A 24,840-nucleotide genomic window follows, 5' to 3' on the forward strand; every position below is an offset into this window, starting at 1 on the left:
CTATGATTCTATGATATTAGACCTTTCAAGCCTCACTGCTAGCAGGACCTGGGAATGAATTGTTCTGTTATTCCACAATCACTTCAAATATTCCTGAGAACAGCAGGATATTTAGATACTACTCACAAAAGGCAAATGGCTACTTCTGAAATTAATACTACAAATTAATACTACAAATGCTTCTGCTGCTTACAGTAAAATTCTAACACTAAAAAGTTGTATAAAATCTAAGTACATTTACCTGCATTTAATGCAATGTACAAAATAAGGAAAAAAACCTTAAGACTGTATAGATTTACTATAAATTACTCTGATGTAGGCAGCACACATTTTAAATATGAATAAATATCTATTTCATTTTACTATTTTGAATGTTATTCGACGAGATATTGTCCTTCCATTGTCAAAGAATTGTTTAATGATGGCACAATTACTTGAGATAAAAAAGATTCAAAATTTATGAGCTACTCACAAATTAATTATATTTTTAATTTCTTTATACAAAAGACACCTCGCCCTATTGAGAAAAACTAAACCATTTCAATAAGCTGTTAATGACTGAAATCCCTGAATTCTCTTAATCCATGAAGACATTCTTTTGGGAATTTAAAACTCCAATGCAAATTAGACAAGCTCAGCTGGATTGCCATGAAATCAGACTGGGTCTGTATCCTCTCTTGGCATATACCATGTACTTAGTTTGCTTAGTAGGAAGTTATGATGATGGTAAATTAAGACAAGAACATGAGCCTTTGATTAAGGCCACCAGTATCAATAACAGCTAAATTCTGAAGCAAACTATGTCACATTTCAAAAACAAACACATCGGGCTATATTTGGATGCCCATTATTGCAAGTAATAAACATGTAGACTTTTAATAGAGCTTCCACATTCAAAAGAAAACAGGTCAAAGTACCTTCATTCAGCAAATTTATGGATACAAGACTTGGCTCCAGTTCCTTCTAGGAAAGGCACAATTGTTATATCTAAGAGCAGGAAAAGGTGGTTAATTCTGCTGTCATATTTCTGAGGGATAAAATGTAGTAGAAATTATGAAAGAAGAATGTTATTTGGTGCTTACTGTTTTAATTTCTTAATCCTTCTCTCTTCAAAAAACCTTCTTGATAGATAATGCAAGCAAATAAAGCTTGCAGGACATGCATAAAACTCATTTGACAAAACCATGTCTAGCTGGGTACTTTATATTTTGCTACAGGTATTTCTCTAATTACACAGTTCCATAATTAATCCATCTGCTTATGGATGATATATTCATACATTTCTTACTGATAAAATTGTGGACTTCTTAAAAATAAAAACAAGTAATAAAACCAATGACAAAATTGCTTTGAAAATATCCAATATTTTAAAAAAATATTATTTGGGAAAATTTTCTGTAGGTTCTTTAAAATCAAGTTGCTAACTTATCCTATCTGAAAGGCACCATAGGGACAGTGAGTGGTGAACAGTAAACACTTCATTGGCATTTTTCACAGCTGAGGAATTTATCTGCCTCCAAGAGAATCCAAATTAAATGTGAACAGCAAGATACAAACATTGGAGCTATTTTGTGGCTGCATAGGCATGAAACCTCTCATTTCCATGCTATCGTGGCATCTTAGGCACATTCATGTCAGAAGTTTCTTCAATAAAATTAGCTTTTTTAAGGGAAGGCTCAGCACCATCTTCTCCATGGTCTCTGTTATTCAAGTCATCTTGGTCTTCCCTCTTACGTTTGTTAATCAAGTCATTTCCTCCCTCACCCAGCTTTCCCTCTGGGACACCCAGTGTTCTCAGACAGACAATAGCTGCAGCCTGTTCAGCTAGTTTCTTGGACTTGTCCCTGAAGAGCAAGCAGACAAAGCACAGATAAAAGTAGAAACTGAAGTCTCCAAGCTGCCAAAAGACAATTTACTGTCTCTGATGCAACACCATGAAACAAACAGCATTTTTAGTCAACTCACAGCAGGATAACAAAATAGGTCAGTTTCAGAAATCATTTGTATCTTTCTAGGTGTCAATGTTGAGGCATCTTCTATCAGGTCTTGTGTCTTAAACCATTTCAGAGGTATGAAGTCAAAGCATGTTTGGTTCAAGTGGTCACAATGCTCAGAAAGGTAACTTTTGCAAGTATAATCACTAAACAAACTGAGTTTTGAAGGATCACTTTCTTGAAAAACACTAAGGCCCAAATATAATCTCTGGTAGATGCACAAATATGCTGGTGCTGACAAATGCCAGAACTACTCGATAATAATAGAAACAGTCATTTCTGAGAGGGACTACAGACTATGTACTGAAATTCTGAAATCATTGATTATGTGAAATTCAATGTTTGGAAATATTATCATTTAATGATAATTATTATCATTAAAATGTGCATTTTTCCCCTTTACAGTGTTCAAGGACAACCTCTAGCCTTACATATAAATTAAGTTTACTTAGGTGCAAATTCCTGAAGTCAGCTTCACTGTTAATAGATGATTGTATAAAATACCATAGTGAAACTGTAGAGCTGCCCCAGATGTAACTGTTGATAAACTGATCTCCAAGAAGCCACTAAATTCTGCTCTGGTCCACTGTATATAGACTCTCCTAGCCTGTTATTGAGAAAGGATCTGCTGTAGTGGCTGAAGACTTTACCTCCTCCAGTATTTCCCTTGGTTATTTTCTGAACTCTTCACGGAGACAATTCAGCCAGCTCACTGATTTTCCCCCTTTCTCTTCACAATTTGTGGACTAATCTACTAAGTGAATTAATATCTGGAAGGTTTACTCAATCATGCTAAGTCTTCCTTCCTCTTGTCACATTCAATTCTCATATTTTTAATCCTTTCTTCCTTTCTTTAGATTGTAGCTTTTAGCCAACTTTTATCAAAGTCAACTGGAATAAAATGGAGTACACTTTCATCACAAGTTTTAAGCAACACTTCAGAAAATGTTACAATACAGCTGCAAAAACATTAAGGGTACCTTACCACAGAGTTGATCTGTATTTTTGTTCAGCTACCGTCACTACTGAACAGAATAACCTATCCAGTGGTCTTTGAACCTGGAGGAAAAAAAGAGAATTAAAAGGGAGGGAGGTGTAAAAGAAGTCATGACATTTACAGAACAAACAACATTGTCAAGCTTCCTTGTTATTCTTGTCTTCAACCCAAAAGTATGAAGAAATTGTTCAAACTGCAAGTATTTTTGCCTTAAAAAAAAACCCAAAAAACCAAATAATGATACCATCTAACAAGGCAGTTCCTTCTGTCCGGTGTAGTTCCTACCTATAACAGCCTGCAACAACAGATAAAGCATTCTGCATCCAGATTCTTTATTTCACAGAACAAATAAGTCAGTCAGTCATGGATTCCTATATAAGACCCTGTAGTTACAGCAACTTCTTTCATATAGGAATCAAAACCAGACTTAAGGTCTGAGTACTAAATTTTTATTTTCTGGTAAAGTAAGCTTCTAGTTTCATACATAGGTGTATTACCATTTCTGCAGCTGCTTACTGAATAACTGTGCTAGACTGGTAAGCACAATTTCTCACGATCTTGAGTCCTAAAATACTTAATTTCATAAACAAGAGAGAGGAAGAGGTTTGAAAATATTTTCTTTGACTCACAGTTTCATAAACAGGCTGAGGATGCTTTTCTTTCCTACACCATTCCAGAAGATACATTTTTGGAGTAATCTGTGGTGGATATTCTCGCCTAGACAGAAAAACCTGTGGTCAACAACTGTGCAATTTTCTATTCTAAAGCAGATAGTGCTGCTTATTACATGACTTCTACCAGGTATTCTTTGAGGTTTAATTTTACAATGCAAATTATGAGAAAAATGCTGCTTATTAGATAATTCAAGTAGCATGTCTGACATAACATCTAAAATGAAATCCATTAATTCTTCCCAGACATTCACATTCTGTAGTAATACAGCCAGAGAAAAGATTCTTCCCAGAAAGGAGATTCTAACTATGTATACGACAGAGAACAAAGGTACAGTTTGGCACTGCTTATTGCAAGCAAAAATAGAACAGGAAATAGTAGAAAGAAAGAAAAGAAGCCACTTCTGTTATGAGACAGAAGAGTCATCAAATAAAATAAGGGACATGGAATTACAGGACCTTGTAAATGGCAGAAAAAAGAAATCCTGTAAAACCATTGTATTCGGTCCTCAGGGAGTCAGGTTATATAACCTATAAATATTGAAGCATTATGACTGGATTGGAGAAGTATTTTATATCACACTCTTCTTGAGCTGCTTCATAGACTTAATAGCAAACATAGCAAAAATAACAAACACAGGTGTAACATGGAAAGTAGCAGCTGTTCTATGGGTTTCACAGATTATAATCAAAGATGACTTAAAATAATATATTGAATAATTCCATGAATTAATTTTTCAAGGAATAGTTTATGAGCAGAACATGTTTAGAAGATGACAAACCAGTATTATGAAATTTATATATGAAATTTGTGCAGTACTTCTTAGAGAAACACTATTGCATTTTAGCTAGATTTCACCAAAAATAACTGAACTCTATAACTTTGTGTAGTCAAAATTCTTCTTTAAAAATTTTTTTTATTACTTTTTAAAAAACCTCTCAGTACCTTTAGAATGTTAACTGAGAGAATTAAGCAGTGTCAGGAAGCCTGGAACTAAAGAACATCTTAAAGCATCCAAATAGCTCAGGAAGCGTGGTGATTCTACTGATTATGTAATCATGTACACCAACTGCTTCACAGAAATTGACTCAGTAAGCACTGTTACGCAAATTCTTATTTTGAAAAAACTGTAAGGTACTATCAAATTCACAGGTTTTATTTACATATGCAAGAAAGCATGCAAATTTAAGTTTTCCACTTACTTGTCAAATCTAACAGACATTTTTATTACATCTGGATCTTCCACTTCATCATCTTCAATTTCTGCCTCGGTTTCTACAGATGTTTTCTTTGCTTCAAAAATAGCTGCTGTTTCTTCATACAAGTCAGCCATTTCAAAGACTTCACTATTCAAACAGAATTTTTTTCTATTAGAGATCAGCTTATAAATTTTTGTATCCCATAATAGCAGAGAAAAGTAAGCATAGAAATAGATTATATAGAATATATATGTACATATATAGAGAGTATGTATGTACAGGGAATCACATGAAAGTGTGGCTATATTCTGCACAGCAACATTATATTCTTTCTCCTACAATTATTATTAGACACTATTGAGCTACCAGTTTAAAAAGGATCTTCACATTTCCAGTACTGTTTATTCAATTTGAAGCCTGCAAGTCCAGGCAGAATCAGAAATACAGGACCCACAATGTACAAGCTATTGGCTCAATTAATAACTTGCAGGTGGATGAATCAGCAAAGAAAGTCTCCAAGTGACTACAAGGACAATATGAAAAGTATAAAAGAATAATGTTCTTTTAATTTTAGTATTTTATAATGCTCTAAGTAATAAACACTGTAACACCCAAATACCTCAAAATCTCAAAATTTCTGACTTCAGAGTATTATCCAGAAGCCCTCATCACAAGAGAAAGAACAACTAGGATTTTTGTCAAAGGCAAGAGCCTCACTTATTTTAAAATTTCAGATCCATGGCAGGATGCATCTACTATGAAAAAAATGAGACTATTCATTTCTATATATGACAATAAAACCTGCAGCTTAAGAGAACTTTTACTTTGACTGTTATGAGCTCATTGCTACAAGGCTGTTCAAGAAAAGAATTGTAGCCTGAAAGGCATCTCCAGTTCTCTCAGTGGGACAGCAATAAAGCTACTGATGCTTCTAAAAGATGACAACTTATTATGTGCAGTTATATAAATTTCTGTCTGAAATGCAGCAGCCTGCTTTCTTGCATTCAGAACAGAGGTTAACATCTCAAAGGGCTGTAACATGCCATCACCACCAGCAGGCAGCAGTATTAAGTAACATTTTAGTCCAAAAGTGCAGAGGTGGATTTTTAAAAGCTGAATATTCAGTCACCTGGAAGTTAAAAGTTGTTAAAAATCTGACAGAAAGTGGTGTAATAAATTTTGAAGTGGCTCTCTGTCCCTCTCTCATGCACACACGGTGCTTATGCCAATTCTGAAACTGGTATTGCATCACACATACAAAAACTGAATATGTTTGATTTTGGAGGCCCCTGAAGAATTATTAGACACAACACATCAAAAAAATTTTTTTTTTTACTCTAGAGCTTTATCCAGCATTTATGTGTATAAACTGTGACTCTTCTAATTACCTGTTTAAAGGCTTGACTCTTACTTTATAGTTTTTTATTTATATATTATCCATTACTATTCATTCAGTCATCATTTTCATTACATCACCACCCTTTTGGTTTAAATTTATCCCCAGCTGTAAAAGATTGTTTCAAACTATAGCACATCTCTTCCAACCTAATGTGAAAACTATAAACAACATAGTAATGAGTTACTATATCAAAAATTGTTCATTTATTTGCAAAAGTGAAAAGTAACTTGAAGAGCAAATGTTGTTCATGGGTTCCACTGGTCCTTTATGATTAATGAAGGTGAACTACTTTTTTATACAAATTCTAAATTCCCTTCATGGCACTGAAATATAATAATTGTGGACAGCAGTATTTACAGAGAGCCAAAACTGTTAAATTGCCAATTCCATTCCGTTTGAACATGAGCAGAGTGCAGATTGCTGATTAGGGCTTCCTACAAAACAATAATTCCATTTGAAAAATATTTCAAATTTTCAATATTTCTATCCATCTTTATAAGTTTAAGATAACAGCTGCAGACTGTTTATTTTATAAAAACAAAGAGACTCTCATCCCCTCCATTCTGCCAGAAGGATAATTATAGCACACAACATGGATATGACACATGTAATTTCAGACCTTTATTATGGTCAGTTTAGGATGGGTCCAAACCTGAATTCCCCTCCATTCTGTTAGAATTCTTTCATCACATGTCTGTTATGGTTTCTCCCCAATTTTTCCTTTTCTCTGCCCTTTGAGAGATTTCATCCAGACTGTTAACAGATGTCCAGAATGAAAAGATTCATTTAAACTAGTATATTTCCTCAAAAAGGTTGTCATTGTTCATTAGGTTATTTTGTGTATCAAAAGCGACACAAAAGAATTACATCTAAGTAACATTCATACATTGTTTTGAGTTTATCTCTAAGCGTTCATCTAAAACAAACATCTTGTCATAAAAGTTCCAGTAATATTAAAAAGCCCACCTGCAAAAGGGAAAGTAAAAATTAATAAGTATCTCTGGAAGACAAGCTCCATGCTATTAACCTCCAGACAATCACCAGAGAATGCTCAAACTTTTCTTAATCAGTTAATGCAAAAATTAGATGCTGGTCACTCAATGAAGCACCACTCAACTTAGTATGTCAGATTTATATAGTTGTAGGCTTAGTGCCTTAACACCTGAGCATGAAGGAAATCTGAAAAAGTTTACAGTATTATTCCACATCTCACTACCTGGTTTTTTTTAGTATTATTATTTTTACACTTTTTTTGAATGAAATGCCAAACAGTGTTACAGACAGGGAAGTGGTTTTAAAGCTTGACAGACTACAATTCCTCTTTCTGAAGTACATGCTTACCAGATCTCCTGTGTGGACTGTGCAGCATGCAGCTTCTTCCCCTGAGTAGTCTCCAACTGTTCTCTTAACATCTGACACAAACAGTACTTTGTGTTGGTATAGTGATTATCATATCTCACTGCCTGAAGGAGAGAAACAAAATACATAAAACCACACCAAACAAATTTATCTTGCACAACGATTATCTCTTGATAAATTTCAAAATAATTTTTGAAAGGCAAACCAAAACATCCAGTTTCTTCAGTGACATACTCAAGACTACTTATGACTGGGAGTACAGTCTGATTATTTTGGCATGCTTTCATGAACAGAAGTTCAACTTATTCATACACTCACATTCACTCACATTAAAAATTCTAGACAGTATATGTGAAAAGCAATTAATTTATAAAAATTAATTTAGCAGTAACTGAGTTTTTAATATCCTCTTCAGTTCAGTGTTATTTGCAGAAATGTAACATCAAAAGAGTTGGCCTATACAGCATTACCTTTTCAAATTCCTAGACATTTTTAGAGAGCCTTGTAAATCTCATAAATGTCCCAAGAAACTGGGGCTAAGAAGCAGAGTACGTAAGAAAAGAATAATTGGGGAAAATTCTCTTTTGAATACAGATTTCTGATTTTTTTCTGAACAGAATAAACCAGAGGAAACAGTGGCTGATTTCCAAGACTCTTGTCATATGCAGTATGTTAAAATATATTCAGAGCCTAAAGACTTTGAAATGAAAAGCAATTAAAGTACTTTACAAAGATACAGATTAACAAGTATAAACAACTGCAACTACAAGTTCCAAAACACATACATATTTGATGTAATCTTGCATCACTTTCTTCAAGGGGAACAGGCCCTCTTTTCTGAAAATAGATGGGTTCCACATGGCAGCACGAGCTATCATTACTGATGAGGCAGCTGTTGCTTTCTGGAAGGTCTCAATGTCCTTATATTCTTTGATGAAGTCATGAGATCCTCCACTGAAAATAACATCACTGTTATTATGGAAGTTTTATTTGCTAGAACATGTACTTTAGCCTTGCTGTGCTATGCTATGCTTCAATGTCCTATTACATCATTAATGGTTAAAAGAACATAGAATTCAACTACTAAAACTCAAAGTATTGTCTTATTTCAGAAGGCCAACTTCAGTCAGTGCTGCCTCTCTTTAGCTTTGATCTTTGGTAATAGGTAAAGCTGATTCACCCTACACGAAGGATTTTTTCCCTGTACTTGCAAATCTTAAGTTAGGCACAAGCATCTTGCTGTAACAAGCTAATTATTTAAACTTACTTTGCTATTACTGGAATGGAGACTGCTTCAGATATAGCTCTGATCACATCACAATGGACAGGGTGCTGAGGTCTCTCCTCCTTCTTCCTTCCCAACAGACAAAAAAGACAAAGCCAAAGATTTCCTATGGAGATTATAGATATCTGAACCACAGCAGATGTGACTCCAGGATTATTGGGAGATACTTGTTTCTGCTTATTTACTTTATATATCTGATATTTACATCAAACATATTTTAAAACATTGTTATTGTCATTCCATATCCAGCTAAGCAGCATTTTTAGATACAGAGTACAACACATGGTAATTTTAGTTTTATTTGATCTTAGAGATAAAAATTTTAGAAAAATAGCAGGAGGTGTTAAAATTCCCTAATTACTGGCCTGATTTTCTACACCACCAATTTATTTAACAGCTGAAATCAGAACCACATATTACATGTAGAGTACACTCTAGTCATATCTTACTGTGCTACATTCATCAGCAAACTAAAAAAAAAGTAAAATTTAGAGTCTCTCTTGCCTAAAATCAATTTACCTTCCATGGACTGCAATGGCAGCAATACCAGTTTTTTCTATTCTCTTTACCAGATTCACAGTATCTTCAACCTGAGGGATAAGAGAATGATAAAGAAAAAGAAAGAACAATCATGTGGTTGTTGTACAAAGATATGTTGGAAGTCTATTTTTTCATCAAGAAGGGTATGATTCCTGTACTTCAAAGGTAATGTACTTCAACTCATGACATGTATTTCCATTTAATATATACTTCAATTAAAGAACTACACATTATGGATAAAGTAAGAATCCATTTGCAATACATCCTTGAAACTACAGATCACGAATCTTCCTAAACCAGGTAACACAGTACTCTGCAGTAGAATAATATTTTCCTACAGGTTTTTTTGGCTGTAATTTGGAAATGATACAAAACACTCAAATAACAAGTCCTCTCTAGCAGCTACTCTATAAATTGGAATTAAAAATCATCTTAATAAAATTATATCTTCTGAAATAAATGGAGTCACAGACCTACACATGGAGTCACACACCTATAAATGTTCCTTAGATGGACCTCACAAAAGTTAACTAGTATCTAAAAAATTCTGATGCTACTTGTAGATGACCATCAAATCAAAAGATACAGGGGGAATAGGAGACACTCCCAGTTTAGCTTCAGAGAGGTGAGATGCTGTTAAGGAGCAGAAAGAAATCTGTCATGCTGCTGGATTAGCATCTTTGGAGATCAGGAGATTGAAAAAAAGATCAGGCCAGTTTTCTCTTCAAAAGCTGAAGAACTATCTGTGGCTCATCACAAAAATTGCACATTTACTCTTTGAAAAGTGCTTAGTCTTTGAAAAGCTGGCATGGACACAGAGACAGAAGCTCACCTGCTGTTCTGCTGGACAATATTATGAAAAAAACAGCTTGAAGCAAAGAATGGGCTGTATGATAGAGGCAGAACATGAAAAGCAGAGATGCCACTTCTTTGATTTAATATTTCAGTACTTCAAAAAAAGAATGAGCTTACAAAGAGATACCAATTCTATTCACACAAGCTTCATTTGTTCATTTAATAATTTTAAGTGCACATGTGACTTGAATAATAGCTGGCCCACTTACAGTTCATCCACCTGCAGAAATATTTATCCCTATCCAGGTTATATGCAATCACAGTATCTAAGGCAGGCAACTAAATACACTTTAGCATAATGATTTATGTTCTTACTGAGGGCAAAATGCGGATTTTGCAGGTTACTGGTTTACAAAGTCCTTTAACAAGAGTAGTCAATATCTGGACAAAAAAAGAAAGACAAAAACATGATCACAATGATGACATTAATAAAGCTCTCCTCCTGGAGTCACAGGTGGTGGGGGTAGATGCCCCATGATTCAGACCCGTATAAAAGAGTAGACAGTACAATGGCTCTGTAGACACCAATCTTTGTGCTTTTCTTCAGGTGTTTATTGCTCCAGACTCTTTTATGAAGTCTTCCAAATGCTCATACAAGTTCATATAGGGTTTTACACAGATGCACATACATATACGAGTTCTTACAAATTTGGCTTCCATTGATTTATTCCTGCTTTCAGCAGTGCACAGTGCATAATAATTCCCAAGGCAATTCAAAACCCACAAGGTGGTGTACTTACAGATTCTATTTTGTCAGGATCAGATAACAGTGCTGCTCCCATACCTCCCTGGGAAAACATGCAGAAAATGTTATACACTAGGCATCAATTCTTTTGGGGTTTTTTGCATAATAGCAGGCCACAGCAAAAGTACAATGTTATATCATCAAAACAAAGAAAAACAAAACTAAACTAAACTAAACATAAAGAAAAAAAAAAGGAAAAAAACAAAAGGAGAAAACTGAAAATTCTGAAATTCTGGAGTATTAGTGAATACTTTGTTGAAACACATTTCCAAGAAATTTATCAGAATAATTAAGAAGAAATTCAGAACACCAACTTGCTAATACAATCAAGACTAGAAGAAACTTTAAATGCAACAATCAGGCTTCTTCCCTGTAATGAAATTTGAAGTCTTCTTAATCTGTCATTTTCTTTGACACTAAGTGCAGAATTTCTCTTACCTTTTCTGCACGAACATCTGATATCAAAATAGTGCTTCATGGTCTTATTCATTGAAACTTTATCACTACACTAACTGGCATAACACTGGTAACAACCAGTTTTACTACTCTGTTTTAGCCACAGAGGACAGAGAACTATTGCATGTGCTGCAATACAAAATAAAGTAATAAAGTTTTAACTGATCCATCCTCCTCCCACTTAAAACTGTCCAATTGAATGAACTCATTGAATTGAATTCCTAAACTGCAAATGCTTACTAGCTCAGATGACAAACTGGGATTTCTATTTTTATTACAGCTAGGGCAGAACATATTTCACACATCCAACAGATTAGTGACCTCAGAACACCACCAAAAAAAAAACCCCAAACCAAACACTTTTTTATCCCATCTTACAGAATTTACTTTTAAATATAATATAGCCTGCTAGAGTTTTGAGAGCTTTACTGTTAATTTCTAGCATTTATAGGCATGAAAATTATACCATTAGAATTTGTTCAACCTGAAAAAACAGACCTCGTATTCCACACTCCACCCCCCAGAAAAGAAAAAGCTTATTTAGGAGCAATCAAAATTCACTTGCCTTAGTAGAATATTCTTTTGGGCATCCCATATTGATATCAATACCAGCTACGTCACCTTCTCTGAAAGAGAAGAAATAAAAGTAAAAATATTTTTCAGCATATTGGAACAAGAATCAGGAAATGGACATTTTCCCAGGAAACTTGTTCCATCACCATTCAAGGCAGATTTTATATTAGAACTTGCACAGTTTTAGCTTCTCACTTATGTATCTTAGATGTTTAACAGTGATCTGAAGATCAGTCTGTACACAGGTTTCAATGACCAATGCTGTGGATAAGATGCAAACACTCATCTTAAGTATGTTTGTAACTAAGTATATCCACCACTAAATTCACCAGAGTCACTAAAGCAAGTCCTAATGAAACTTCCATCTTTCCATCTTTTTTAAATTGAGGCTTAAAACACCTTTTTAAAAAGGTAAATATATATATATATATATATATATATATTTCTGCATTATATTTATTGAGGGGTTCACACCACAAACAGGAGAATAATGCCATTTCAGGCATATTGACTTTTTAAGAAGTTACAGTCCTTGGTCCTATCAAGGCCTGCCTTGATCCTTTAAATCATAAAAAATGTATCTTCCACAATAATTCCCCTATAAAAAAAAAAAACCCCAAACAAACCCACAGTGGGAAGGGAATAAGAGATGACTTACACAAGTTTAGCTACAGCCAGGGCTCTTTCGGCATCTGCTGAACCCTGTTGGTAAAACAAGAGGATTTATAAAATATCAACAAATTAATTTTAAAAAATAGGCTCATCTGCACATGTGTATAACTATATTTGCTCTAACCATTTAGTATAAGGTGACAGAGAACTATCCCACAGCATAACAAATAGCTAAAACATGAACTAAATCATCCACTGAAAAGAGATCTGGCAAGGTCTGCCCACGCTCTTGACCTACAGCAGTAGCAAATCATCTTAGCCCATCACTGTTAAATATTGATTTATCATCTGCCTAAGAAATTTCACTAATAACAATTCTCCAGCCTCTATAAGCAACCTATTTCAGGACTACCATTACCACTGAAAAAGTTCTTCAATATCTAATCTAGCCCACACTTCTCCCTCTCTCCCCATTACCTCTTACTCTACACAGAGTGGCCTCACCAAATTTCTACATTTTTGTCTCCAGAAGCTTTCAACCATTTGTGCAATGGTAATGCCCAGAGTAATTCTCTCTTATCTACACCAAATAATCCCATTTCTTTCAGTCCAGTGAGACTGTTTACCAGATGGTACAAGATCTTAGCAGGTGATCACACAACAGCAGAATTTATTTTTAGTATCTATACACTTGAAAAGGTATAGATACAACAACTCTTACAAATATAAGTTGTTGTCACAGAGCACAGACCTCATCATTTTACAACACACTTGGTGTGATATTTTAGAGTCAAAAAATTGATAGTCTGCAATATAGAGAACTGCTTTAGGCTCAGATTAATGTTTCTAGCACTACCTTGTTTAATTATGTTGCCATTGGAGGGGCACCTGCAGTTCACTTCTTACCATTTGAAAGACAACACAGTGCCTCTCTCTTTCACAAGTTCTGAAAACAATTCTTTCATTAGGTGCAACAAAGTCCACTGTGCCAAGTACTTCTATATGAAATGAGAAACAGATAAAAAAGAAAAATTACACACAAATGCAATCATAAAGTAAGCCATATGACTATATAACTTGTATATAACTGAGATGCTACCAAATAAGTCTTCCATGCACAGCAGAACTAATGGCACAATACCCCATATTTATTTGCTCAAGTAACAAATGTGATTCTTATTTTTATTAAAGCTAAGCAGGACATATTTCACTCATCCAAAAATGAGTAACCTCAGAAAAAAAGCAAAAAACACCACCCAGAACACTTTTTTTATCCCATCTTACAAAATTTACTTTTAAATGCAATATAAAACATAGCCTGCACATTACTGTTTCCCTCCCATACTGATACCTAATCACCCCAAGCTTGTTTCTTCATCAGCAGCACCAGAACAAGTCTAATGATGAATGAGCCAAAATGACACAATAGTATAACTTTTTGGAAGGGGCAAGAAGGGAAAGTAGGTTTATAGTGGACTTCTGTTCCCCAGCAGGAACACTAGAAAAAAGTATTGCTCATGCTACTCAACCAGGGAGGTCTCAAAGATAACTATTTAAGAACTTGTTGGTGACAATCACGTTTGGTCAAACCTAGCCCATGGACACCACATTAATAAAAGAAGGATAAACTGTGAGGTCTTCTCTGTCTTGCTTACTTACTGCAGTACACTAAAAAGTGTGTATATTATAATGTCACAAACAGTTAACATTTATAAAGACTCATGGTTGGAAGCTGTTTCTATTGCATTCCAAATTAATTTGTTTCTTGGACAGTATTGAAGTCTTTCTTTAAAAATGAAAAGGTTTTGCAACTAATATTAGTAGTTTTGCTCACAAAATTTGATTTTATATTAGCACATACATGGGTAAAACTTCTGCAAAAAACTGATGAAAAATAAACCAAACCTAGTTCTTTACTGTTTACTCTGAACATAAAGACATAAACAGAATTAAGGAGGACTACCTGATAATGACAATTTTATTATTTGTCTTTTTAACTCACATAAAACTAAAAGCTAATGCACTAGAATTGTATTACCTATTCCAGTAACTACTTTATTTCATCTGGTGCCAGGAAGCATAACACTGAAACATCAGTAGTGTATTTTCTACACTGATCCCATTTTTCTTAACAAGGAAGGAAAAACATAATTCCAAGAGCTGGAATGTCTTTCACATTAGAAGGCCTGTTCCTACACACCTAGTGACCTGAGCCCTGACAACAATTTTAACAGAAAATTCAAGTTGTTTTAATAAACTAAGTAAACAGTGGAGAGAGACCTTGTATTTGGGCCCTAAAAAGAATAACAAACTGTCAGATACCAATACATTAGCCCTATCACCCAAAAATATTTGTGGTTTTCCTCAGAGACAGTGACTGAACTGCTGAAATTCCTTAAGAAGGAAAACTGATAGTTTGAAACTGTGGAGCAGCAGACAAGCATAAGGTAGAACTTCAAAACACTATTTGAAGTCCTTAGACACAGTTTAGAGAGATTATACATCCTGATACCTCATTGTGCAAGCTATAAAATTACTTCTGAGAAATAATTATCTTTTCTCAACAAGAAGAATGCTTACAGATATTAGGAAATGCTATACTTGCCATTTACAACCCTCTTACACTGCAGCATCTTTATGTCAATTAGCTCCTGAGAAGAATAATAAAAAAAAATCTCAGTGAGTTAATATGTTTAGGCCACCCATCTATAAACAGTTGCTAATTTTATTAAATAACTGTTAGAGATATGAAGTATAGAAATAGAATGCAAATGAAAACCAGAGTTAACAAGGGTTTAGCTACACAACACAGTCAATTAAAGATTCAAAATACAAACAGAACACATGAACATTAGAATATTATATGCTTACATAGTTATTGAAGAACCATTTTGTTCAACCACCTTTCTAGCAAGCTGGAAACAAAGCAGAATTGAACCACCTAGACTGGAAGGGGAAGATATTGCTATAGCAATGCACCACCTGAATAATAACATGGGTTTGTACTAACCAGACATACAGAGGAACAAAACAGCTGTGTTGGGCTTTAAGACTTCTTTACCCTCATCCTGAGTTTTAGCAGTTCTCTACAGCTATTAGTAGATAAAGTGAAGTTTTGTGATAACCATTGCTGGAAAGCCTAAAATGCAGTCACCAATCTTCTCGAATTTGTGGCTTTCCTTTAGAAACCAACAGAACTTCAGCCTGTGTATATTAATGGCAGATTTATGCAACTCTATTTATTAGGGACACCATTTGACCCTTTTTCTCATTTGTATCTCATCAACTTGACTATAAGTGACCTTCAAGCCAAACTGACTGCCTTTAATTGACAAACAGCTACAGTTTAAGCCAATCTAAGTTCTTAGCTGCTTAAATAAATACATAGCTGTTAATCTACCGATGATATAAATCAAGGAGAAAAAACAAAACAAACAAACAAAAAAACAACCATAAAAAAACCCAAAACAACAACAACAAAAAAACCCCACCCAGCACTATGCTACAGTGCTAGTTACCTGAAGATGTTTAGTCTACTATAGGCTCTGTTTCAGCAAATAAAACAAGATTTAAGACCTGATGATTTACAGGTAAGTGATAAGCAAGCAATATATTAGGCTAATTTTAACTCACTTGCATTATATCATAGATCTAATGAGTGGTATTTTCAGCTTAAAGTTTTAACTAATATTTGTTATCAGTTATGGCTCACTTTAAATTCTGAAACAGCTTTGAGTTCCAAAATGTTGAGGGGAAAGGACTGGTAAACAGAAAGATAAATTGGAAAATGAGATTTCAGCATGCAGGAGTGAAGTTACACTTTGCTGTTGTCCACGCTGTTCTGTTCTGTCACCAAAGAACTAGGGTACAACTGCCTAAAACAACTGTACAGAGCACATTTTCTCTGATAAAATCTATTAACACCGACATCTAACTACAAACACTAAGGCATATTAACTCTTGTCTCTCCACATCAATATGGAAAAGAAACCAACAGAATAACATAGGAGAAAAAATACGTAGGAGGAGGAAAGTAATTTCCAGGTGAGATGAGAAAAAGTACAAGGTTTTTTTGGCAACAAAAGTAACTTTTACACTGCAAGTCTTGTTACAAACTGTAATTTGTTAAGTAACTTCAAGCGTCTCTTCTTCTGAGGTAACAGTTTCTCTGGAATTCTAGCCCAAAGTATGAGCAAAGAAAAAATTGCTTCAGCTATGCAGCTCACAGTGCTTAACTAATTTTCTCATCCTTTGTGACCTCAGTGAACTAAGCAAGACCTTACAGATGTGGTTTGATGCATATTTTGGATGTGGTTTGTTTTTTTAAAAACATTCAAAGATTTCTACATTACTATCTTCCACTAATTTTCTATACCATGGCCCTGTCAAATCTGTGGTTAGTGAAATTCTGTAGCTGCTCAGTAACAAGGTCCTTTGTTACTACTAAAAAGTGTAAAAGATACTGGCAATGTACAAAGGCTTTCAACACTTGTAGTGTTTAAGATTTCTAGACTCTATGCTTGTGACTTCTGTGCATAAACTAGTTAACCTCCAGAGAAGGAAAAAACATATATTCTTACTTAATCCTGTATAAAGAAGAGGTTATAATTAATAAACTAGGAAACTTATTGTTTGTCAAAGAAAAATACCGCATTACTCCAAATTTTATGGCAGCAGCAACTATTCTAATGAATTTTGATATTTCTTCTGAATCTCCCAGTAATAAATTATTTCACATGAAGCTGATCAAGTTAATTAAATATCACATAATTCTAGAAGCTAGAGAAAAAAGGTAAACTTAGCCAAGATAAAACCAGCACATAGTCTCTCTGAGAATCAATCTTTTAATTCTTTTCCCTCAAAAAGGACAGTACGCTAACCCACCATAGATCTGTGGAGATTCCTGGAGAAGGCCAGATTCTGACAGTTTGTTTCGTTCATACAGATGAAAGATTCTTCAGGAAAGCCAGAATTTAAGCCATGTTTACATATTGTATAACTCTTTACTGTCTGTTTTTATTGAGGATGAGTCATGTAACTTGTACCTGTGCCTACATTTGAGAAGAGCTAACAACAGTACTGAAGATGAAAATGGGAACACGGTTGAACTGCAACATTAAGGATGGTGAAAACCAAGTATCTTGAGTGACAGAGAAGCCCTACCAGTCCTATTTGCAGAAAACTGGAGTCCCAGCTTCAGGCAGCTATAAGAAAAGTGGTTAAGATACAAGGATAGGAGTGCTGTGGAGGATATACATGGATACCCTGGGTTACCACAGCAGAACATTCTGGGTAATTCAGATGATCAGATAGGTCAAAGACTTCCATCAGAATTAATAAAAAACCCAAACACATAGCACAACAAAATCCAACAAAAAACCTGCATGAGGAAATTGTTATAGTTAATTTTTTTTTCCCAGGTTAATTGAAATTATTTGACAGTCTTGAAAGAGGCGTTTGCCATAACTTAAAGACTGCTCAAAAGGAAATGCTTTATGCTGCAGGGATTCAGTTTTCCCCATTTTCCTTATGAAAGATTTATGGAAAAGGAAAAATTCCTACCATGAACAAAGTCTCTCCGTATTTTTGTAAATAATTATGTTACCAGATAAGACTTCCTTGTCTGCTCATCCTTCATACCTCACAGTACACGATATCAGCACCATAGTCCAGAGCAAGAAGACGCATTGGCAATGTACCCACTCGCACCATTGGAGCCAGGATCTTCTTTCCTCTAAAACACAGAGGTGTGTACACCGTCATCCCTGCTGCGGTACTGCCTGAAAGGATAAATCAAAGAGAATAGCCAGGGAATGCCACTTCCTGCTCGTAAACGCCTAAGCTCTCCTTCAGCGAGGTGTGGTTCCCTGTCACACCTGACAGGGTTCCCGCCATAGCCGGCAGATCGGCACCGCCGCTGGCTCAGCTCCCGCGGTCCTGGCGCCAATTGCGTGGAGCTATGAGAGAGCTCAGGGGCGCCTCCGGGGGCTTCTTCCCCCGAGCGAGGGGCGCCAAGGAGGCTCTGCCAGAGCACCCCAGGGCCATGCTGGCTGCTGCGTGGAGGAGCAGGAGGGTCAGCTCTCAGCCGACAGCTGAAAAGGTGAAGGTGAAGGGGCAGCCGCTACCGCCGCCTCCTGAGGTACCAGGCACCCCCACACCCCCCTGCCCCTCACTCACGGTCCTCGCGTGGCTCCGCCGCGTCTCAGGAGGGGCGGGGGGAACCGGGAGAACCGGGGGGCAGAGCCTCTTCACGGCGTCATCAGGCAGCGCCGTCGCCACGTGAGAGGCCGCCATGGTGCTGAGCCGCGGCGGGATGGCAACGGTCCTCCTGCTGCTACCACGGCGGCTGGCGTCCACCGGGGCGGCGGCAGCGAGCGGGCAGCCCCCCGATAGCGTGGTGCGCATCCCCTGGGCCCTGCGGATGCGCCTGCAGCGGGGCGCGCAGCGCCGTCGACGCGGGAAAGGGGAGGCGGCGAAAACCGTGCGACCCGGGAAGCTGCTGCTGCGGAGCCGGCGGCCGGAGCTGAGCCAACCTTCCTGGCAGACGGTGGGGCGCTGGGAGCGGCCGCAACTGGTGTCGGCGGGCTGGAAGCACAGGAAGGCCCGCGGGGACTACTTCCAGCTGGAGCCCTCGCAGGAGGCGGCTCCCGCCATTCAGGCGCAGCAGCCTGACTCGGGGCACGGCCCGTCTTTCGCCGAGATGGGGCTGCAGCCGGCGCTGCTGTCCGGCCTGGAGCGCCTCTCCGTCGGCCGCCCCACGGCGGTGCAGCGCCTCGCCATCCCCGCGCTGCGCCGCGGCCGCAGCGCTCTCTGCGCCGCCGAGACCGGCAGTGGCAAGACGCTGGCCTACCTGCTGCCGCTGCTGGACGGGCTGCTCTCCCGCCCCGAGGAGCCGGCCGAGGGGGCGGCGGCGGTGGGGCCGGCATCGCCCCGCGGGCTGGTGGTGCTGCCGTCGCGGGAGCTGACAGCGCAGGTGGGCGCGGTGGCGGCGGCGCTGTGCCGGCCGGCGGGGCTGCCGGTGTGCCGGCTTACGGGCGGCAGCGCGGCGGGCGGGCTGCGGAGGCAGCTGCGGGCGCCGCCGCCGGGTCCCGCCGTACTGCTGGGCACCCCCGGGGCGTTGCGGGAAGCGCTGCGGCGGCGCTTCCTGGCCCTGGAGCGTCTGCGCTGGATGGTGCTGGACGAGGCGGACGCCCTGATGGACGAAACCTTCGCCCAGTCGCTGGAGGAGATCCTGGCACACGCGCCTCTGGCCGCCGGTGCTCCCGAGCCGGCCGGCCCCGGGGAGGCGAGGACGCAGGTGGTGGTGGTCGGAGCCACCTTCCCCGCGGGTTTGAGCCAGACCCTAGAGAAATTCACTGATGTAGGCCGGTTCGTCACCCTCGGCACCCGGAGCCTGCATCGCCTGCCTCCCCACATCCCGCAGAAGTTTATGCGCCTCAAGGGCCAGGACAAGCTGCCTGAACTGCTGCAGCTACTCAAGGAGCACCCAGCATCCGGCGGGGCTGTTCTCATCTTCTGCAACAGTGCCAGCACTGTCAACTGGCTGGGCTATATCCTGGATGACCACAAAATCAAGCACCTGAGGTTGCAGGGGCAGATGTCAGCAGATGCTAGAGCTGGCATCTTTGCCTCCTTCCAGAAGGGTGATGTGTCAGTCCTTGTCTGCACTGACCTCGCATCAAGGGGGCTGGACACCAGTAGTGTGCAGCTGGTAGTCAACTATGACTTCCCTGACACCCTGCAGGACTACCTGCACCGTGTGGGGAGAGTTGGACGGGTTGGCAGCAGGGCACCTGGAGCTGTGGTTAGTTTTGTCACCCATCGGTGGGATGTGGATCTGGTACGGAAAATAGAGACTGCAGCCCGAAAAAGGACAGGTCTCCCAGGCATGGACTCCTCTATTAATGAGCCTCCACCTAGAGGAGCTTGATTCAAGTTGCCAGGTAGTAACAAATCATCTGGTTGGGAATAATGTTGAAGTCATTAAGGCAATGAATTTGTGTGTGTCAGCTGGGCTGAAAGACAATTACATTTCAGAACCAGCTGATCAGGTTAACTTTGTGGATTGTTTTAGAAGCTACAATAATAATTTCCACAGGCATCATAACTCATGGCTTTCCAAAAGGAAGCTAAGAAATGAGTAATAAAATGCCTTTAGTGAAGGCTGAAGAATGATCTCAGCTACTTTTGTTTGTGTTGAGGCTTTTAACTTGAATTCAAGCTATGTTGAAAGTATGCCTGTGTGATGTGCAGCTCTTGCATTTCACACTTCCCACCAGATAAACATTCATTATTTAAACTTAGAAAAAAAAATCCTATCATTGTTACCTCTTTCACCAATTATCTGTAGAAAGACTAAGAGACAAATTATATTTGGTGTTCTTGTGATACAGCAGCTCTTTCAGAGAATTCTAGACCTCTAAAGTTTGGTGGAAAGGAGAAGACAAAACTTGAGGCTTTTTCAAGGCCTTAATTTGCCATTTTATTGCTATCTTTCATTGAGAAAGGAGATCTTGCTGCTTCATGTTCTATAAAATAGTAATAATAATAAACCCTCTGAGTGTTTTATGCTCATTTTCTCTGCATGCTGTAGCAACATGTTCAGTCTCTGAGCTGATTGTAAAAATAATTAAAAAAAAAAAATATTAAAAAATCCCAAACCAAACAAAAACCTTTTGGCACTTTAGATCTACCCAAAGCTTTTTATTGTATATACCCAGAGAATATTATATTTACCAACAAAGCTTTTTGGAAGAATTTCTTTTAAAGCAAAACTACAGTTCTTTTAAGCATATATTGAGAAATACAAGATTCTTACTGTAATTATATTCAGGATCACACAGACATTAAAACCCTGGGATACATAAGGTGATATAGAGACATCCACAAATGCAGACATCCACGTGACCAATGTGTCATGGGAAGGGTTTTAGTATCCAACAGGTAAATACTGTAGGTAAATAAATACTGTAGGTAAATAAATATTGTAAAGACTTTAAAGGAATTTAGAGACTTTATCACAGCTAATGACCTACAAGTATTTATAGCTTGCACATGGTCAAATTTGTTTAAGAAACCCATTCAAAGACTTTTTAGTTTGACTGTTCCTAAACTGCTTTTCAGTGCTCTTTAAATATCACATTGCTCATTATTCACATCGTGGTGACTATCTACACACATCATTAACTTCTTGTCTGTCAATATACTACCTTCTGTGTAATTTATTTTAGACTTTAAGGGTGTAACTACGACTGCATGTGAGTTCTGCCCTATAGGCTCCACAAGGACATTCAGGTACTTCTGTAGCACATAGCCCAGTGTCTAGCAGAGTACCCTAGGACAAGCTGTGTCAAGTATCCTAACAGCCAGGTGGAAAAATGTTTTATCACTCCAGTATTCTGACGGAGTCTATGTTTTTGCAGAGTGCACTGTGCCCTGAAATGTACTTCTATACCTCATGTCCTCAGACAAAGCTCTTTCCCTGCCTCTTCCTGAAATGTATTTGTGAGTGCAATTTACGTGCTGGTGGTTGAGAAGTTCTCCATAGATGTTCTGACTATTTTCTTTGTGGGATCTGGCCGCAGGAAGAACTTGCAGTAAAAGTCTTGCCTGCTGGCCTTGTGGAAATTTCCTGAGAGGAAAGCATAAGTGATGCAGTTGATGCAAGAGTTTCTGTAGGCTAGGCAGTGAGAAATGATGTGGAAGGTGAAGGAGATATTGTTTAGAGGAAACTGCCCAAAGCCTGGCCACATGTTGATGATGTTGTGTGGCAGCCATGAGAGCAGGAACACAGTGACCATGAGGAGTGCTGTCTGGAAAAGGCAAGATCACATATGACATGGTTGCAGTGATCGAGTCTGTGGTATGAGTGAGAACGCCTTCCTCTGTCAGTCATGAAGGCAGCAGAGCACAGGCAACACAGGCAACTGCCAGGTGGGCACATTATGATAATATGAAAAAACCCCAGCAAAACAATCAACCCACCTCCCTGGGGAAAAAAAAAAAAAGATTGCCTGGTTTTGGCTCAAGCAAATAATTCTATAGGTAATGGAGACAGTGCCCATGAAACTCCAACAATACAAAGCATGCAACAGTAGTACTATATAATATGGAAGAGTGGCAGTAATATTCCTTAAGGTTTGGAGGCTGAGGAATGTTAAAGCAATCAAAAACAGTTGCTGAGGTAAACAGTCTGGCTACAAGGAAATGTGTAGTGTAACACAGGCTGATCTGAGGAGAAAGATATTTCTAGTAGCTTCCATCTTATTGGAGAATCAGTAAAAAAAGAAACCAAGGGAAACGGCTCATAGTGGATTATTCATTTTAAAATATTTATTGCTCTTTGGTTATATTCCTCGCTCAATGATGACCTGAGGGAGACTCACTATGCCTGTGCCGTGCTCTCCAGTCAGGCAGCTCAGCCACTGCCACAAGCTCTACTTCATAAGTTCCAAAGCTTCACCTGAGGTAAAATTTTCCTGAAAATGGTGTGCTTCAAAGTCACCATCCAAAATGAAGTTTACCTTGAGGTAAGCTGCTGACTGCAGCTGTGGTAGCCCCACAGCTGTGACTGGGGAAGAGGATAAAAGGGTGGAGGCAGCAACTTGAAAGGGCTGAGGAAAATGGTGGAGCACTGTGAGGGGGTTGCTGGGTGGAGGAGAAGGTGCTGCCAGGAGGGGAAGGGTGGAGGGAGAGGCAACCTTGAAAGGTAGGTAGGAAGTAAGTAAGTAAGTTTAAGGTACTTGAAATTTTGGAGTGAAATTTAGCAGGCTGCTTCTGGAGATTCTTTTCCTTTTGTTAAGGAGAAATGGTGGGTTGAGGAGTTAGGCTTAGGCTTTGAGGAACTTGGAGGAATGGGAAGATGGTAGGGGCTGTGTTTTGGGGCTGTGAGTCCAGGCTGTTGGCTGTGCCTGAGGCAGGGAGCCTCATTGATGTCAGCCTAGTGCCTTACACTATAAATATTGCTATGGAGTTAATGTCTGGGGGACCTGTGGGATGCATACCAAGAAATAGCTCAGTCTTCATTGCAGATGTATTTCCCCTATTGAACAAAACTTTCTCAGCCTGGTATGGTTAAGGGTGTGAGTTACAACAAAAACAGACTTGTAAATATTTTTAAAATTTATTTTATTTTTGTGGAAGCCTTTGAAGATGTTGAAGAATGAATTTTATTTACTGTAAACTACAGTAAATAAAATTAAACTGTAAGTCAATTCAACTTCCTTTCTGTAAGAAAGAAGCCCTGATTCCTGTGGAAGTAGGACCTCAATTTTCAAGTTTAACAAGGCTGAGGGTGTTGCTTTTCCTTTCTACCACTAGCCCACTCAGGGAATACCTAGCAAAGCTCAGAATTTACTGACCTAGGGCCTCAGAGAGATTTAATGCCTCTTTTTTGGATGACTGCAGTAGATACACAGCAGGTGACCACTGTTTCCAGCAAAACATGCTTTTCAACTTATTTAGTGTTTCTCATTTGTATTTTGTCACCTTAATAAATACAGCAATTTGCAAATATGTATATTGTGTCCTTAGAAGAACTGTTGTACAAGTAGCAGAAAAGCAATGGAGAAAAATGAAAATTTAGGCTTCATTTCAGCTTAAGGTTTACAGCCTTACTAGTATAGGTTGGTGCTTCTGTCTAATTCCCTTGCATGATTTTGTGTGAGTGGTGTGTAATTACTTTCCTACAAGAAGGATACTTTTCTAGTGAACAAAACTTCATTTATGCTCTGGTTATAGTGGTGACATCCAGCAGCTGTTTTGTCTGAGAGAGAAGACCTGCAGGATTTTGTGTTTTATTTTAAAGCACTGTATCACTGTACCTGGTATGCTAAAATGAATAAATGGAAGTTATAAAGGCTCTGTTTTATTTATATCTAAAACCAAATTGCCTAAGCTAGAATGATTTTCTAAGAGAGGGGTTTTTCTCAGTCCCTCACAATATACAACAAATATAACAGCTATTCTGTGTATTGAACATATCTATCCTTAACTAATGTGTATGTTGGGTAGTAGCTTATGCTCCTTCAGAGCAAGTGCATCTGTTAATTACTTCTGAAACACATTTTGCTGCCCTCTGGTCTTCTATTATTACACTTAGTTCTAATACTACTCTTCAGTGGTCTGAAAACCACACTGAGAGTGTTTGGGTTTT

The 24,840-nt window shown here is 38.3% G+C and overlaps 2 protein-coding genes and 1 long non-coding RNA gene across 3 annotated transcripts in view; 2 read left to right on the forward strand and 1 right to left on the reverse strand.

The window, feature by feature from the left end:
- Positions 1–9,515, forward strand: part of LOC115598928 — a 34,938-nt gene extending 25,423 nt beyond the window's left edge. The window contains exon 4 of the long non-coding RNA XR_003988018.1: positions 9,478–9,515. This is a non-coding gene — a long non-coding RNA (uncharacterized LOC115598928). The remainder of the gene's footprint in view (positions 1–9,477) is intronic.
- On the reverse strand, positions 1,345–19,061 carry DUS2 (dihydrouridine synthase 2). Its single transcript, XM_030457637.1, has 16 exons — positions 18,864–19,061; positions 18,327–18,466; positions 15,292–15,337; positions 13,593–13,684; positions 12,733–12,776; positions 12,067–12,127; positions 11,041–11,088; positions 10,616–10,681; positions 9,425–9,495; positions 8,888–8,974; positions 8,406–8,574; positions 7,603–7,724; positions 4,866–5,009; positions 3,621–3,708; positions 2,980–3,053; positions 1,345–1,844 (listed from the first exon to the last, which is right to left on the reverse strand). Exons 2-16 carry the CDS (start codon positions 18,447–18,449, stop codon positions 1,607–1,609), a joined length of 1,473 nt encoding a protein of 490 aa, XP_030313497.1. The 5' UTR covers positions 18,450–18,466; positions 18,864–19,061; the 3' UTR covers positions 1,345–1,606.
- On the forward strand, positions 18,978–24,545 carry DDX28 (DEAD-box helicase 28). The gene has a single exon (XM_030457636.1). It carries the CDS (start codon positions 18,979–18,981, stop codon positions 20,614–20,616), a length of 1,638 nt encoding a protein of 545 aa, XP_030313496.1. The 5' UTR covers position 18,978; the 3' UTR covers positions 20,617–24,545.
- The last annotated feature ends 295 nt before the right edge of the window (positions 24,546–24,840 follow it).

Source organism: Calypte anna, chromosome 11 (assembly GCF_003957555.1).
Source record: "Calypte anna isolate BGI_N300 chromosome 11, bCalAnn1_v1.p, whole genome shotgun sequence".
NCBI classification, from domain to species: domain Eukaryota; kingdom Metazoa; phylum Chordata; class Aves; order Apodiformes; family Trochilidae; genus Calypte; species Calypte anna.